At 40.2% G+C, this 13,451-nt stretch overlaps 1 protein-coding gene across 2 annotated transcripts; it reads left to right on the top strand.

Annotated features, from left to right (window-relative positions):
• The first annotated feature begins 744 nt into the window (after positions 1 to 744).
• On the top strand, positions 745 to 9,201 carry atf7ip2 (activating transcription factor 7 interacting protein 2). 2 transcript variants are annotated; one of them, XM_072368147.1, is made up of 14 exons: positions 745 to 805; positions 1,446 to 1,762; positions 3,210 to 3,273; positions 4,001 to 4,132; positions 4,387 to 4,455; positions 5,353 to 5,390; positions 5,512 to 5,552; positions 5,648 to 5,703; positions 6,229 to 6,274; positions 6,492 to 6,571; positions 6,666 to 6,740; positions 7,744 to 7,908; positions 7,995 to 8,182; positions 8,581 to 9,201. In XM_072368147.1, exons 2-14 carry the CDS (start codon positions 1,557 to 1,559, stop codon positions 8,789 to 8,791), a joined length of 1,371 nt encoding a protein of 456 aa, XP_072224248.1. In that variant the 5' UTR covers positions 745 to 805; positions 1,446 to 1,556; the 3' UTR covers positions 8,792 to 9,201. The 2 variants fall into 2 exon arrangements, with proteins under 2 accessions (XP_072224248.1, XP_072224250.1); XM_072368149.1 differs by having other exon boundaries at positions 746 to 805; positions 5,651 to 5,703.
• Positions 9,202 to 13,451: the final 4,250 nt, after the last annotated feature.

Here is a 13,451-nt window from a genome sequence, read left to right as displayed (position 1 = left end):
ATCGGGGTAACTACCTAGGCCCAGTTGTACTGCCAAAACAGCTATGGCCAGTCAAGGTATGATGGATACAATGTCTTTGGGAGTGTTCTGTGGTGCCTGACACTGGCATGAAGTGTCATGTTGTCATATACATGTTACCATAAACGATAGATAGTAGTTCAATTAATGAATACATTCTGTCTTTGCAATGATAAAACAAATGTTCAAATGTTCCATGATACTTTTTTTTCTTTTTAGAATTCACATTAAATGTCAAGTTCAAGGAATTTTGTTTTCACTTTGATCTTGAGTAGAGCCAAATCCTTTTTCATTTCTTCTAAATTTTTTTGGCTTTTGGAAGAATCCAACAATGATTCAAAAGGCCCAATTTCCTATAGATAAAAACTAAAACCATATAATAATTTTACATGTTTTAAAAAAATGGTAAGTTGTTTGACAAACAGGTCTTTTTGATGATTTTCCACTACTGCCCCTCACTGGGGGGTATTCACTGTTCAGCCACTAGTTGGTCTTATAAGACAAATGCCAGGAGCAGAGAAGATGAAAACATAATTACGATTACGTTTGTGATTAAAATAATCACAATTAATGGTTTGTAAACAAGTGGAAAATGTGAATCTTTCTTTCTTTGTCGCTCGTTTGTAAGCAGTTTGTAATCGTAGTAGTCATGCCAGACCAAAAGGTGGCGGCTATGCACAGTATGGTTTACTTCTGTTAGAGTCAAGAAGAAGAAGAACAAGCAGAAGAAGAATCTACTATATTGGCAACACAAGAAGAAGAAACAAAGGAAACATTGTTGTGAGAGGTACTCGGCTTTATTTCAAGTTAGAAATTTAAAATTGATTTTATTTGAGCGGTTTGTTTCGAGCGTATTGAGCTGCTTGACAGCGAAGTGGTTTCCCCGTTGGCCTCAAGTATCCTGTTAGCTGTGTGCTTGCCAGAATAACGTTTATCTAATATTTGATATTGGGTGCTTTTTGGGTGAGCTATATTAGCATGTGGCTAACTTTTAAACTCTTAACCAACGTAATTAACCGGTGTCGCACCCAGTCACTGTAGTTCATTCCCAAGCTAATGTGTAAGATTTGGCATCATTACTTTATCTTGAATAAAAAAAAAACCAGAATACGTGTGTGATGAAATGGTTAGAAAAGCGTATACTGTTGATTGAAATTCTGTTTATTATTGTAACGAAAAGCTGTTACATTTTCAGAGAAGCACTTTAAATATCTGTCAGACAGATTTAAAGTGCCTGTACCAGCGTGGCGTTTAAAGTTTCTGAAGTCTGGTTTTTTTTTTTACTTTGTAGCAGTGCTGTTGAGCTGAGATGTTAGAAAATAAATGTTGTTTATGCATTTGCCAGATGTTTAGTTGCTGCTTGTCTTAATATATATATATATATATATATATATACTTTTTATATATTTTTTACTGTGTTTCGATAGATTGACGCCAGCACCCTCTATTTTCTTCGGAATGATCTGATTAACTTCTGCTTGGACGGTACACAGCAGGGTATTTTTTTTTTCTCGCTGTTTTTTTCCTTTTTCGTAAACATGTCAAGGGTACAAGATAAAGCCCACGGTTACACTGGCTTCATGGGACCAGCTGAGTCTCAAAAAAACCCATCCACTACAGCTAAGGCAGGCGCAAGCAAGGGAGCCAGAGTGGTCATTGGAGCAGCATTTGATAATTGGCGGGCCCTGAAAACAGCATATGGATTGAAAACTGATGCAGAGGTGGCCCTTTATCTTCTTGATGCGTGAGTTAACTTCTGACAGCTTTGCAACGCCAGAGCAGCTCTGTAACCTCTTCCTCTTTTTAAGTTTCTTTTCATGCAGCTAATGATTTGCATACATATAGTTTCAGCTTGCTCTGCTGCTGATTTTGCTACACTTGCTTTTTTCTTTGGGCAGGGAAGCTTGTATTTCATCTTATTGCAGATTGTGTGTCCATCTAGACCCTTACCTAGGCATTAGTGAGCTAGTTGTCGCTACTCTGGACCAAGCAATAACTGATGACAATAGAACTGAATCATTTTTGTGCAGCTCTATGCAATGTTTGGATCCATTCTCAGAGCCTTTGATGCACTTGCAGACTTTTCTTTGGTTTTTGTTTCATGTGCATTTCTGTGTGAAAGTATTGAATCACCGGGTACCTCTTTTGGTATATTGACAGGAAAACGGGAAGTAGGTGCAGTGATTGATTGAAACATTTACAAACTTAAATGGAAATACGGTGTATGAGACACAAACAGAGTTTGTACAGTTTACTAATGATTATAGTCAGTATTTGGTATGAACACCTTTATCCTTCTTTAAATAGTCTTCAGGAATAGTTTTCCAGGCTTCTTGAAGGACATCCCAAAGCTCTTCTTTGGATGTTGGCTGCTTTTTGTTCCGTTCTCTATCAGGATGATCCCACATTGCTTGAGTAATGTTGAAGCAGATTCTGGGGAGGATTCGTCCCTCCATAAGACCTGCTGCCACTGATTTTCACTCCAGTCCTTGTATCCTTTGTCACACCTCGACCCACTTCCTTAAGAACGGCTTCTTGACAGCCATTCTTCCATTGACACCATCTCTGAAGACGCATCTGGACCGTTTTCATCTCTCAGGTCCTGTGTCAGGTCTTTGCTGGAAAAACTTGTAAATTACGGATTCCTTGACATTCTATCTACCTCCCTTAAGGAGAGATCAAGGTGACAAAAGGAAGACCTTCCTTAAATCCCACCAAGAGGACCACAAAAGAAAATAAAAAGGGACCATCCAGGTTTAATTTTCATCTGGATTATTAGAACCGTGTTAAATGTGCTCATTGTCTTTGTACGGGTTTTTGAAGGTGTTCTGTGTGCTCGGTTGTGTTCTGTGTGCTCGGTTGTGTTCTGTGTGCTCGGTTGTGTTAGTTTGGGGTCAAGACTTTTTCACAAATCGAAAAGCTAATTTTGCATTTTGCTTTCTCTGGCGTTTAATTGCCGCCTTCGCTCTGTGCTGCTGTGGCTACTGTTGTCCCCTCCTCTTTTCCACCAAATGTCTGTCTTTCATGGAATGTTTGAACCTCTTCTGTGTTTCTGAGGGAAGAGTTGTGCATAAACGGCACAGCACAAACGGGGCTGAATTTTTCTACTCACGTAAATGTAAAGCAGTGGATGTTACCAGCCTAATACGTAGTGGTTCTTGAAATGTTTTTTTTTTTTTTTTTGTGTGAAGAATGAAGAGGTTACCCCCGTCACCGACTTCAGCTGAAACCAGTGATCTGAAGACCAAATCAGAAGTAAGAGAAAACGATGCGATTGTTCTTTTTCGCTTATATCTGTGAGTGTATCGCCTATGGAACTAGATGTTTAAAGTTATATGAAAATGATTTTTTTTCTCCTTTTAAAGTCTATAATGAAAAAGCACATGTCCTGCATCCCATGCTTTTTTTTTTAAATGCCTTGAGCTGGGAAATTGATTTTTTTCTGCGGTATGTCGAAAAGTTTGAGTTCAGTACTAACTCAAATCCTACTCACTCCAATGGACCGTCCTTCCATTGTTTAGTAGCCAAGTCATTATACCTCGTTTCCTCCTGCTTTTGTTCATACTACATAACTACTTACTTCAAATCCACAATTCGTTCTAGGCCTCGATTGTAGAGCCACAGTTTGGCTTTCTTAGGAAAACAAAACTGCGGCACAAGACCACAGGTGTTTGAGATAGGGTTTCAGTATCTTTATGAATTATCACTGTGAGTGATCTTTTATGTCAAGCTGCAACTTGAAATGTTTCAAGCTCTCTGACAATTTCACCTACTCTGTGTGAAAGACGGCTGAAAATATCTCGATTTGAAAAAGTTTCCAAGTAAGACGGGGTGTTGTTTGCCAGCTAAATTGCTGCGTACTGCGTACTGACTTTCAATCTGGGATTCAGTCATTTTTAGAGGTGCTTTTGACAGCATTTGTGTTTAGTCCCCTTCACTTTGAAAATCCAAACTGTGTTTATGTGTTGGTGTCTCTCTGCAGGTGCAAACACTGATTGAGCGCGAGGTTAACAGAGCAGTGGCAAAGAATGACACCAAGCTGCAGGGCTTCATCGAAACCATTCAACAGCTGAATAATGACATCAGCCTCGACAGCTCGATTAAAAACTTAGAGGTGGGGAGCTGTTTTCCTTGCATTTATCAGTTATTGTTTTCTCATAAAGAATCACAACAGTTATGTAGAGTTACTGCTGTGAAGAAGCCTCTGACTCAACCCTTTTCATCGTTTGAGCTTTATGTTATGTAGAGGGTTTGTAGTGTTGTACATTATGTTGAGCAACTTGTGCAGCATCCTTTGAACAATCCGTCCCCCACCATGTAATTCCCGTCAATTCCAATATTTTTACAAAATGCTCCTGTCTTCCTCAGGCTCGAATAAATACCGTGTCCAGGAGAGCAGAGGTGGCTCTTTCTTACATTAGAAAGACACAGAAGAAGGTTTGCAAGCATAAACACACACACACACACATACATACACATGAACTGTTCAGGTATGGTTGGGTACTGAGTGTCGGTGCTGACGTTGCACCGGTTCCCTGAATCGACATCTACGTCACTCATTCTGAGTGCATATTTCCATTTCTCGTTTGCTACTTAAGTGCCTCAGCTGCCGATTTGATATGTTTTGCTTCCGGTGCCCCAAAGAAACACCCGAAAAATGCGCCACTGCTCGTTAACGACAAACTGTACTTGCAAGGACTGCAGATGGCCATTTGCTGCTTGCTTCTCAATACGCTGTAAGAAAATGCCAAAAGCCAAAACGTCACAAGTGTGGCTGCATTGCTCTATGAAACGATCCCAACACCTCACAGTCTAAAGCGGGGAACGCATCACATTTAACAAAGCAGCCAGAGGCTCATAGAATGCTTGTGAAAGAGAACAAATGCAACAGATACACAGGCGGTTGGACGGAGGAGAGAGCAGACGAAGCACACATGAGTGGCTGCTTTTTCAGCACGTCAGCGGTTGTCCCTGGCACCGGTGATTCAAAGACTGCGGTTGAGATCAGTGATGATGCTCTTTGCTACTTTATTGTACATTACATTTCTAAGCAGCAAACCAAGCGTCCATGGGGAGAACTATAGGGAAATCTGGACACGTGTCTCCGTAAAAAGCCGTTTGAAGAAACAATATGGCTGATTTTCTTAAAATCGTCATTTATATCAGAAGAAACACAAACCTTTACCCCACCCCTATGTTCAGTGCATATACTATTTTAGATTTATGTTTTTTTCCCCCCTTTTTCTGAGGTTGTTTTGTATCTTAACTTAAAATCTAAAGTTATTAAAGCAAATCTGTTCATACACCCCATGACAAACTTCTCTGTCATTTTAGCATCCGTTACCTTCCCTCGTCAATGTGGACATCATCAGGTATGTGCAACCGATCCGGTCCGCAGTCAATGTTTCAAACACCCTGAATGCTGTTTTTAAATTAATTTTTTTTTTTTTTTTTAAGTTTTGAAATGATCACATTTTGTTGTGAACTCTGCAGGGGAAACCCAGAAGATGACGCCATGGAAACCGTGCCTCAGAGTAAGACCCCAGCAGACGCACGCTCTGCACGCTGCAATGAATATTTCCATTTCTCGGCTGCATTCGTTTTTATTCTATTCTGTTTTCTATCTCGGTAGATAAAAAGAGAGTGGACTGCGCGGCCAAGAGTGCAGAGCTCTTCAGAATTATGGTGAATTAGTTGTTTTTAATTCTTTATTTTCCTTATTCTTTATATGACTTTTGATACAGTGTAGTAATCCGAATAGTATCGAAGCCCTGTTCTCAGCTCAAGGCTCCAGCAGTGGAAATGAAAGGGGCCAAAAAAAGGAGCCCCCAAAAGCCTGAAATTCCTAGAAAAGGTTCCTGTTGTTGAAATGTAGCTACTGTTAGTGGAAGTTCTGCAACCAGGTTTCAGTAAAAGGTTCCAGCGGTTGTGTTTAAGGGTACATTGTGGCTTTATTGTCCAAGTTTTTTCCCCCTTTGACTCTCATTGGACATTTTATTAGAACATCGTAAATGACATCATTTGTATTTATTGCTGACAGTGGTTTGAATTTTTCTGAGCTGCTTTACTCATTCTGTATATTTCAGGCAGATCACATTCTGATTGTAATGCGTTTAATCGCATCGTGGCTCACGCTGTCGCTCATAACAGAAAGATCAGTCCAACTGTTTCATGGCTTTAGATTTAATAAGATTGGTTCTTTCTGTCCAGGAAACTACAAAAAACGCCCTAAAGAAGATCCGCAGAGATAAAGAAGGTGAGCTTATTCCACAGATGCTTACGTTCGAGAGGCTCAAATAGAAAGAAATATTTCATATTTGCCTCTTTTAGTTTTCCCACTGCTTGCGGGATGAGGTGTTATGACTCGAATCTATGTGTTCAAACCATTCAGCATATGAATTTACAGCATCTTTTTGTCCCCCGACCTTTTCTTTGTTCCTGTTCTTCCATTTTTGGACTAAATCTGCATGAAGCCATAACGACTGCCATCGCAGATTTAAGCCCGGAGAGGCCTCCACCAGTTCTAAGCCCCAAGTATTCATATGAGGGGACGGTGGGTCACTTTTACTTGTTTGGATTTTAGGATGCTTTGTTACTTGTTTTCATTCAGGATTTGATGTGTATTTACTTGCACTTGTCTTCAACAGACCTCTTCTGTGGCGGATATTAAACAGGACCAGCCACCCCCGGTTATCTCTCGTAATGGTTCCCCCGAACGGATGGTAGGATGCTTTCTTACTTTTTTTTTTTTTTTTATTGGATGTGCTTTCCATACGGTCTCTAAAAGGCTTCTCGCCGTTATTACACAATGATGTGTTTCTAATTATTTGACATAATGGAGATTATTTTGCTCAGTTACTGGAATCAGTTAAAGGTTCTAAGGAAAACAGCTGGATGAAACTAACAGAAACATAATAAAGGTGTGAGTATATTGTTTGGTGTTTAGCATGCTTATGCTGCAATAGTGTGCTCAAAAAGGCACTGTTAAGTCATTAGTCTCACTTACTTGTATGGCAGCCGCTTATCAATTAAAATACCCTAATTGTGACAGATCCAGTCTTCAAGGTTTTTGATTTTTAGAGCCGGATTCCTCGTTTTCTTGCTCTCCTTCAAACCCAAAAGATTTCAGCTTGCATGCCTCGACACTGTTTCACCCCACTTAAAACACACTTGCTTTGTCATTCACAAATGTCTTAATATCACATTTGAAACCTCGAGTGCTCTTATAGAACGTCACGACAACGCGTGCGCCGGGTGCTCCGGGTGCTCCGGCGGGTATTGTTTAGACATTTTCCTGAATAAACAAAAAAAAAAGCTAAAAAAAATCCAAGAACAGAAGTTTGAAAGCACAACAGAAGAGGCCTGAATGCAACAAGTGCTCATAGGGGATCGCAGGACGTCTCAACAGAGCGACAAGGTGGTGCAGAGAGGTTTTTAGATGGAGCAGAATATATCTGAAGTACTTTTCACTTTTTGAGTGTGTGACGCTTTGAGAGAGCAGCACAAAAACAAGGAGTCGTGCTCTCAGATCAAAAGGCAACGCTCTTCATTAAAAACAGTAGTATTTCCCCATAAAAAACGCAACTCATTTAAATATGCAGGTAGGTGATCACTATAAGCCCTTTAAAAAAGCAAGTAGTTTTCATTAAGACTATCTGTATTTTTTTTTGGGACTGCTGTCTAACTTCCTGTTGTTTCCCTCTCATTTTGATATGTGCAATGCAGGGAATTATAGAGGACTTTAAAAAAGAGCCAGAAGATGACCAGGAAAAAGAAAACGATGATGAGCAGCTAAAACGATTTGAGCCAGAGGCTAAAAGGTTGAAAGAGGACGATGCCTCTCCAGACCAGAGTAGCAGTACTGGGCACAAAGGAAAAGACACGCAGCAGGTATCCCAGATGCTCCTCCCTCGCAGTTCATTTGACTGCTTGCGACTCATCACCGCAGCTCTCTCTCCTCTTCTTCTCCTCGACAGGATTGGCTCTACTATCCTCCTCTCCCCCCCACCACTTTCCCCTCCGTCCTGAGCATCGAAGCGGCCTCATACAGCATCCCTCAGAGATTAGAAGTCAATCTGGCCCTAATCAGGAACCCCACTCGTCTCTCTGTGCTGTGGAATGTGACGGAGGAAGACCCCTCTGCACCACCCATGGAAAGTTACTCGTAAGGGCCAGTCCAGTGATGGTGTGCTGTTTGATGACTCAAATTAAAGGGAAGGGCTGGAGGAATGTTAATGTAAATGCTACATAATATCCAGATCCTGACGAACTGTTGGTCCCTGGACCCAAATTTAAAATGCATCCAGTGGGATGTTTTGTATTTTGAAGTGATCATCAACTCAGAATGTAGCAAAATCAACCTCCAAATCCTTTAAAATTCATCCCGTGTGTTAGCTTCAGGGAGACTGCAGCAAGCGGTGACTAAGATCTGCTGTAAGAAGGTTGAATCTGGGATTATGTAGCTTTTTTTTTTCCCATTTTAAGTGTTAACAGTCAAATTAAGCAGCGTTTTTTTTATTTTATTTTTTTTTATAACATATCCTCTCTTTGTCCTTTCTGCAGCATCTTCCTGACTATGGAAAATGTGAAGGGGAGCGGTGTCTTCCCAGACTGGCATACCTATGATAAGGTGGAGGCCAAGGCCCTGCCCATGTGTGCGCTGATCAAAAAGTACAAGCCCGGGCACAAGGTGTGTGCTGCTGTACTGGGCAAAGACATATTTGGTCGGTACGGACCCTATAGTAAAGTTGTTACAGCAACCATACCCAACTAAGTGGGCAGCGGACACATCCTCTGGCAGTGCTGGCGCCTACTTTGATCTTTACCCACTCGTGTTTGTACATACAATGCATCTTTTTCAGTTCTTTTGATATCTTTGATGCAGAATAAACTAGAGTGGCATAGCACTTCAATGCTCTTTTTTTCATTATTTCAGTTCCACTGGAAGAAGTGGAAATAACCACGTTAAGGTTTGCTCGGTGGCGTCTATTCTGAGGACACACAGACTTACCAGTTTCAGAGAATGGGGACAAGTTGACGGTGACTTTAATTTGACAGTTGTTCAATTCAAACTGATCTGGTAAAGCCCGAATAAAAAGTTAAATGCAAGGTTGTTTCTCCTTTTAAAAAGAAGAGTTTTAACTACATTCAACTACGTGTATTTTAAATGTGCAAATAAAGCTGGCTTTGTTAAAACGTGCCATGTATGAGTTCGCTTCTGTAGTGTCTGATACTTAGCAGCTGTGCGGTGGGAGTGTCGGGCTAAAATAAAACATCTTGAGAATAACAAACTCCCCTGGTAGTGTGTCCAGGGGAGGCTCAGTAGATAAGTACACAACATATCCGGACTTTGTGCCTGTTGACGGGAACGCAAAGTATCTTCGAGGTCACCAAAAATGGGAAGGTTTTACCGTACGTAATGAGAGAAGCACCCACAGAGGGCCAGAGATCGCACGGACACTTGGGCTTTGAAGATCTCTCCAGACTTGATGCATCAATCTATAATTCTGATATGGACCTGGTTGGCAATAAAAGGGTTTGTGTTCCACTTCCTTTTTATTTTTTATTTTTTTATTATTACTTTTTTTTTGAATTTGCACAGCAAAAGAAAAAACAAAAATAAAACCTACAAACACTGATTTTGCTTTTTAATTTTCAAAATCGATTGTCTGATGGGTCTGAAAGGACCTACACATTTGTTTTGTAAGTAAATAAGAACAAGAATGCACTCTACAGATCCTTTTAGAGGAAAAGCACAATTCAAATGTCTTAATTTGCTTTTGCTCTCGTCGTTCCCCGCTTGTTTGAAAACGATGCCATTTGAATAATTTTTTTGATGCATCATGTGAGCAGTACTGCAGGATTTCTGATCCTGAGCAGACAGAAGAGGTGACCTAAACAGCCTGAGGTTTGACAAAAAACCACTTGTTGCTGTAGGCTGGAAAAAAGTTATTTTGTGAGAGAAGTTGCACTTGCTGTTTAACAGAAGGAATGCATTTTAAAGATGCATCTTTTAGATTTAGCAGCACTCCATGAGAAGTGCAAAGTGACTCGACTTCCAGTTTAAACAGCAAAGACCGAGAAACGCTGGAGACACAGCAAAACAGAAAGGAAAGAAAATTCCAAAATGCAGAATAATGATAATGGAGTTGAAATTGAGGAGAGGCCGAAGCCACTTTTTGATTTGATTTCTACTTTTTTTATACTGTTAGCTTCCATATAGTTAAGTTTTCATTTTAAGTGAGAAGTAAGTTAATGGGATAATTAGAAATAAAAAGAAACTGTGGTAGAAGTCCATCTATCCAAGTGAGTTTCGGACGAATTCTGGAATAATTGCCTATGTGAGCACTTTGATGTCAGCAACCTGATGTGCCATGCCTTCAAAAAGTGTGTTAGCACACACTCAGCATGCACTCTGTTATGCAAGTCTTGTTTTTCTGTTCAAAGCCTCTGTACTGACGACCTGGAGACAAATTATGGAAATCGGCACAGAATTTGCACAGCCACGGATTTACCGTTCTTTTTTCTTCCACTGACAGAAAGGATTTAATGACAAAAGCAATGGCTTTGTTTCTTCCCACGTTTCTTGAGCCAATGAGGGACAAATGCAACAAGAAAAGCCTGTGCTTGAGTATTTTCCACCAGTTAAGCCTGGAAATGTAACGTATTAAACTTGAAAGACATCTGACGGAGAACACTGGAAAACTTCTGCAGCATTTAGTAGATGTAGTGAGTAGTTGAAGCAAAGGGTTCAAATAATCTTATTGAAGGGATAGTTCTTTTTAAAAAATTGTAAAGGACCCTTAAAAAATGTTTTCTGTGTTGTCAGTGTGCCTCTGACATTGAATACATTTTAAGATGGGCCAGAAATAATAAAATGTGGATAAGTTGAAAGTTCAGACAACTTTTCTGAATCCGACACATACAATAAGGGTAAGATAGCTTTTTTCTTACATTTTTCTTCATATTTTTCCCCAATTGTGTGCATTTCTGTGTTCTGCCCTGTTTTTACTGCTGCTGGCATCTGAAACTCGTGATGAAATGTTCGCAAACAAACGAGAACAAAAAACAATCAGAGGAATATAATTAGCTTGTCAGTTCAAATTTTGCTCCAATCTCTCTGAATCATTTTCAAGATGTTTCTTGACTTTTGATTGGTCTCGGTTGACTGATCATGTTCTGTAAAAAAACCCCAACATTTTAACAGGAAAGGCAACAGCAAAAGTGTCAAACTGCCCACTTACTGAGACATATCAGGATAATTTAGTTATTTGATCTGAAAAAAGGAAGCGGCGAAGAGAACAGAGGTAGACTGCCAGTTCATTAGATTATACTAATGTGAAGATTCTCTTATATTTAAGATGTTTGCACAATAGAGACGACTCAAACTTTTGTCATGTTATTGGTGGTATAAGGTTCGGAAATATTGATGTCATTGTAATTTCATATTTCAAGGCTTTATATGTTAACAGACATCCGATACTTCTGCACTCTTCTGCATTCTCCTTGCTGTGGAAGGGATTAACACAAATGATTGAATTGGCCCAAAAAACAAGACTTGCAGGCAGAAGCTGCTGCCTCACTGAACTCCAAGCTGGCCTTTTAGTTAGCATTCATAGACACTGCTAAGAATCCCGACTTTGCGTTTTGTCAGAAGTTTAGTGCAGTGCAAAGTCAATAGTTCAGAAAATGGGTCCTACTTTGTAAACCTGATAATTCTAAATGCCGACGATGTCACGCAATTGGCAATGTTCTGCAAAAGTCTCATTTGACAAATTTCATACGTATCAGGCTGTTTGAGAAAAGAAGAAGTCTAAATGTGTGAATATGTTAACCAAGGCTCCTTTTTTTCTCACTTGTCTGCTTACAGTAACAGTTGGCGCCTCAGCTTTAACATATGATCCTGCTTGCTGTTGTGCTCAAGCTCTTCTCAGAACTGGACCTTAAGATCCTGCTGCACATGCCAAGCTTACTCCAATAATAATAAAAGTCCCACTGACCTCCTGTTGATGATGCCACCCTCCTACATCGACAGAAAGTTTAACGTCATAGTGATGTACCGACCATCTTACATGGACAAATCTTGGCTGCTACATCAGCTTCTTAAAACACAAAGAAATTTGAGTGCTGCTCGAGTAAAGTGTTTCACAAGAGGAACACATTCAACTATTCATTCATGCAGACACAATAAAAACGCAACAAAATGAAATAACTCATGAAATAACATTCACACAGTATTGATGAAAGTTGAATAAAGTCCTGTTACTATACATTCAGCAAAGTTTCGCTTAATTCAAAACTGATAGCTTTTGGGAAGAGGCTGTTCCTGAGTCACTTAGCCCTTGTTTTCAAGCACCTGTAGCCTCTCCCTGAGGGTAGCATTTCAAAGAGTGAATGTCTTGGGTGAGAGGATTCCTCTAAGATTTTTATGGCTCTTGAGAAGAATATAGAATTTGTAGTTTCCCATTTGTAGTTTTATAGAAGAAAAACAACCATTTACTTTGTAAGCTCTGTTGATCACCACACTATCACACCATATATCAGGATGCTCTCTATTGTGGAACGGTAAAAGAGTACCAGCAGCTTCATTTTGCTTTTGTGTGTGTGTGTTGAGTGACAAATTCTTCTCAGTTCACCACTTGACCAGACTGTGGACCTGTGGTCTGTAGGCTGCAACCCCCCCCCACCACTGCCAGGAATCAAGCTTTACTCTTTGGGGGCGGCTGGTAAGATAGTCCAAAATCCATGTGCGGATGTACAAGGTCGACCAGTTTTCTGATGAGAATGTGTGGGATTATGGTACTGAATGCCACACTATAACCTTCACAAAGCCTCCTCACACATTTGCCCCTGTGCTTCAGGTGGTTCTGGGTCACATGGAGAGCCATAGCAATAGTATCCTCCATACATGTATTTGCTCTATATGCAAACTAGAAAAGGTCCAGGGTCAGTGGGAGACGGGTTTTCTGATGGGAAAATTACCCTTTGATTTGCAGATCAACTTACTTCTCATCTTGCTCATGAGGGTTAACAGGGTTAGTTTTTCACAACTAACCCTGTTCCTCTTACTTTTATCTTAGCCCGATATGGTCAGAGTTTGTGCGAAACCTCCTTTTACCATCAGTACATGCATTAAGCAGGAAATCACACTGCTGTGCTGTCACCTTGAATCTACACCAGACAGACATACTGATCGTAGTTGCCTCTGCGTATCAGGTCCCCGGTCCAGGATGTTGAAACATCTACCTGAGCTGTTTTTTGGTGAGTAAACTGTAAGATATGACTGTGAGAGGGAGATAAAAAATTATCACTCTGTTTACCAAATGTAGGAAGTCTCAGTTGTAGTCAGAAAACATTTGTAAGCATTTGAACTTGCCTGGCAACGACAATGATTAGTCTTTTTAGATTTAAGTTGTGGTTACAACATTGTAATG

This window comes from Leuresthes tenuis, unplaced genomic scaffold (assembly GCF_036924035.1).
Source record: "Leuresthes tenuis unplaced genomic scaffold, fLeuTen1.0.hap1 SCAF_17, whole genome shotgun sequence".
In the NCBI taxonomy this organism is placed as follows: domain Eukaryota; kingdom Metazoa; phylum Chordata; class Actinopteri; order Atheriniformes; family Atherinopsidae; genus Leuresthes; species Leuresthes tenuis.
Note: the sequence above shows the minus strand (reverse complement) of the source record. Positions and strands in the feature narration are given on the sequence as shown.

Bases quoted from the DNA above. Each gene is read 5' to 3' on its own strand.
- atf7ip2 (XM_072368147.1), top strand. From the start codon at position 1,557: ATGTCAAGGGTACAAGATAAAGCCCACGGTTACACTGGCTTCATGGGA. The intron at 4,456-5,352 runs GTTTGCAAGCAT...CTGTCATTTTAG, and splicing joins TTAGAAAGACACAGAAGAAG to CATCCGTTACCTTCCCTCGT. The intron at 5,553-5,647 runs GTAAGACCCCAG...TTTCTATCTCGG, and splicing joins CATGGAAACCGTGCCTCAGA to TAGATAAAAAGAGAGTGGAC.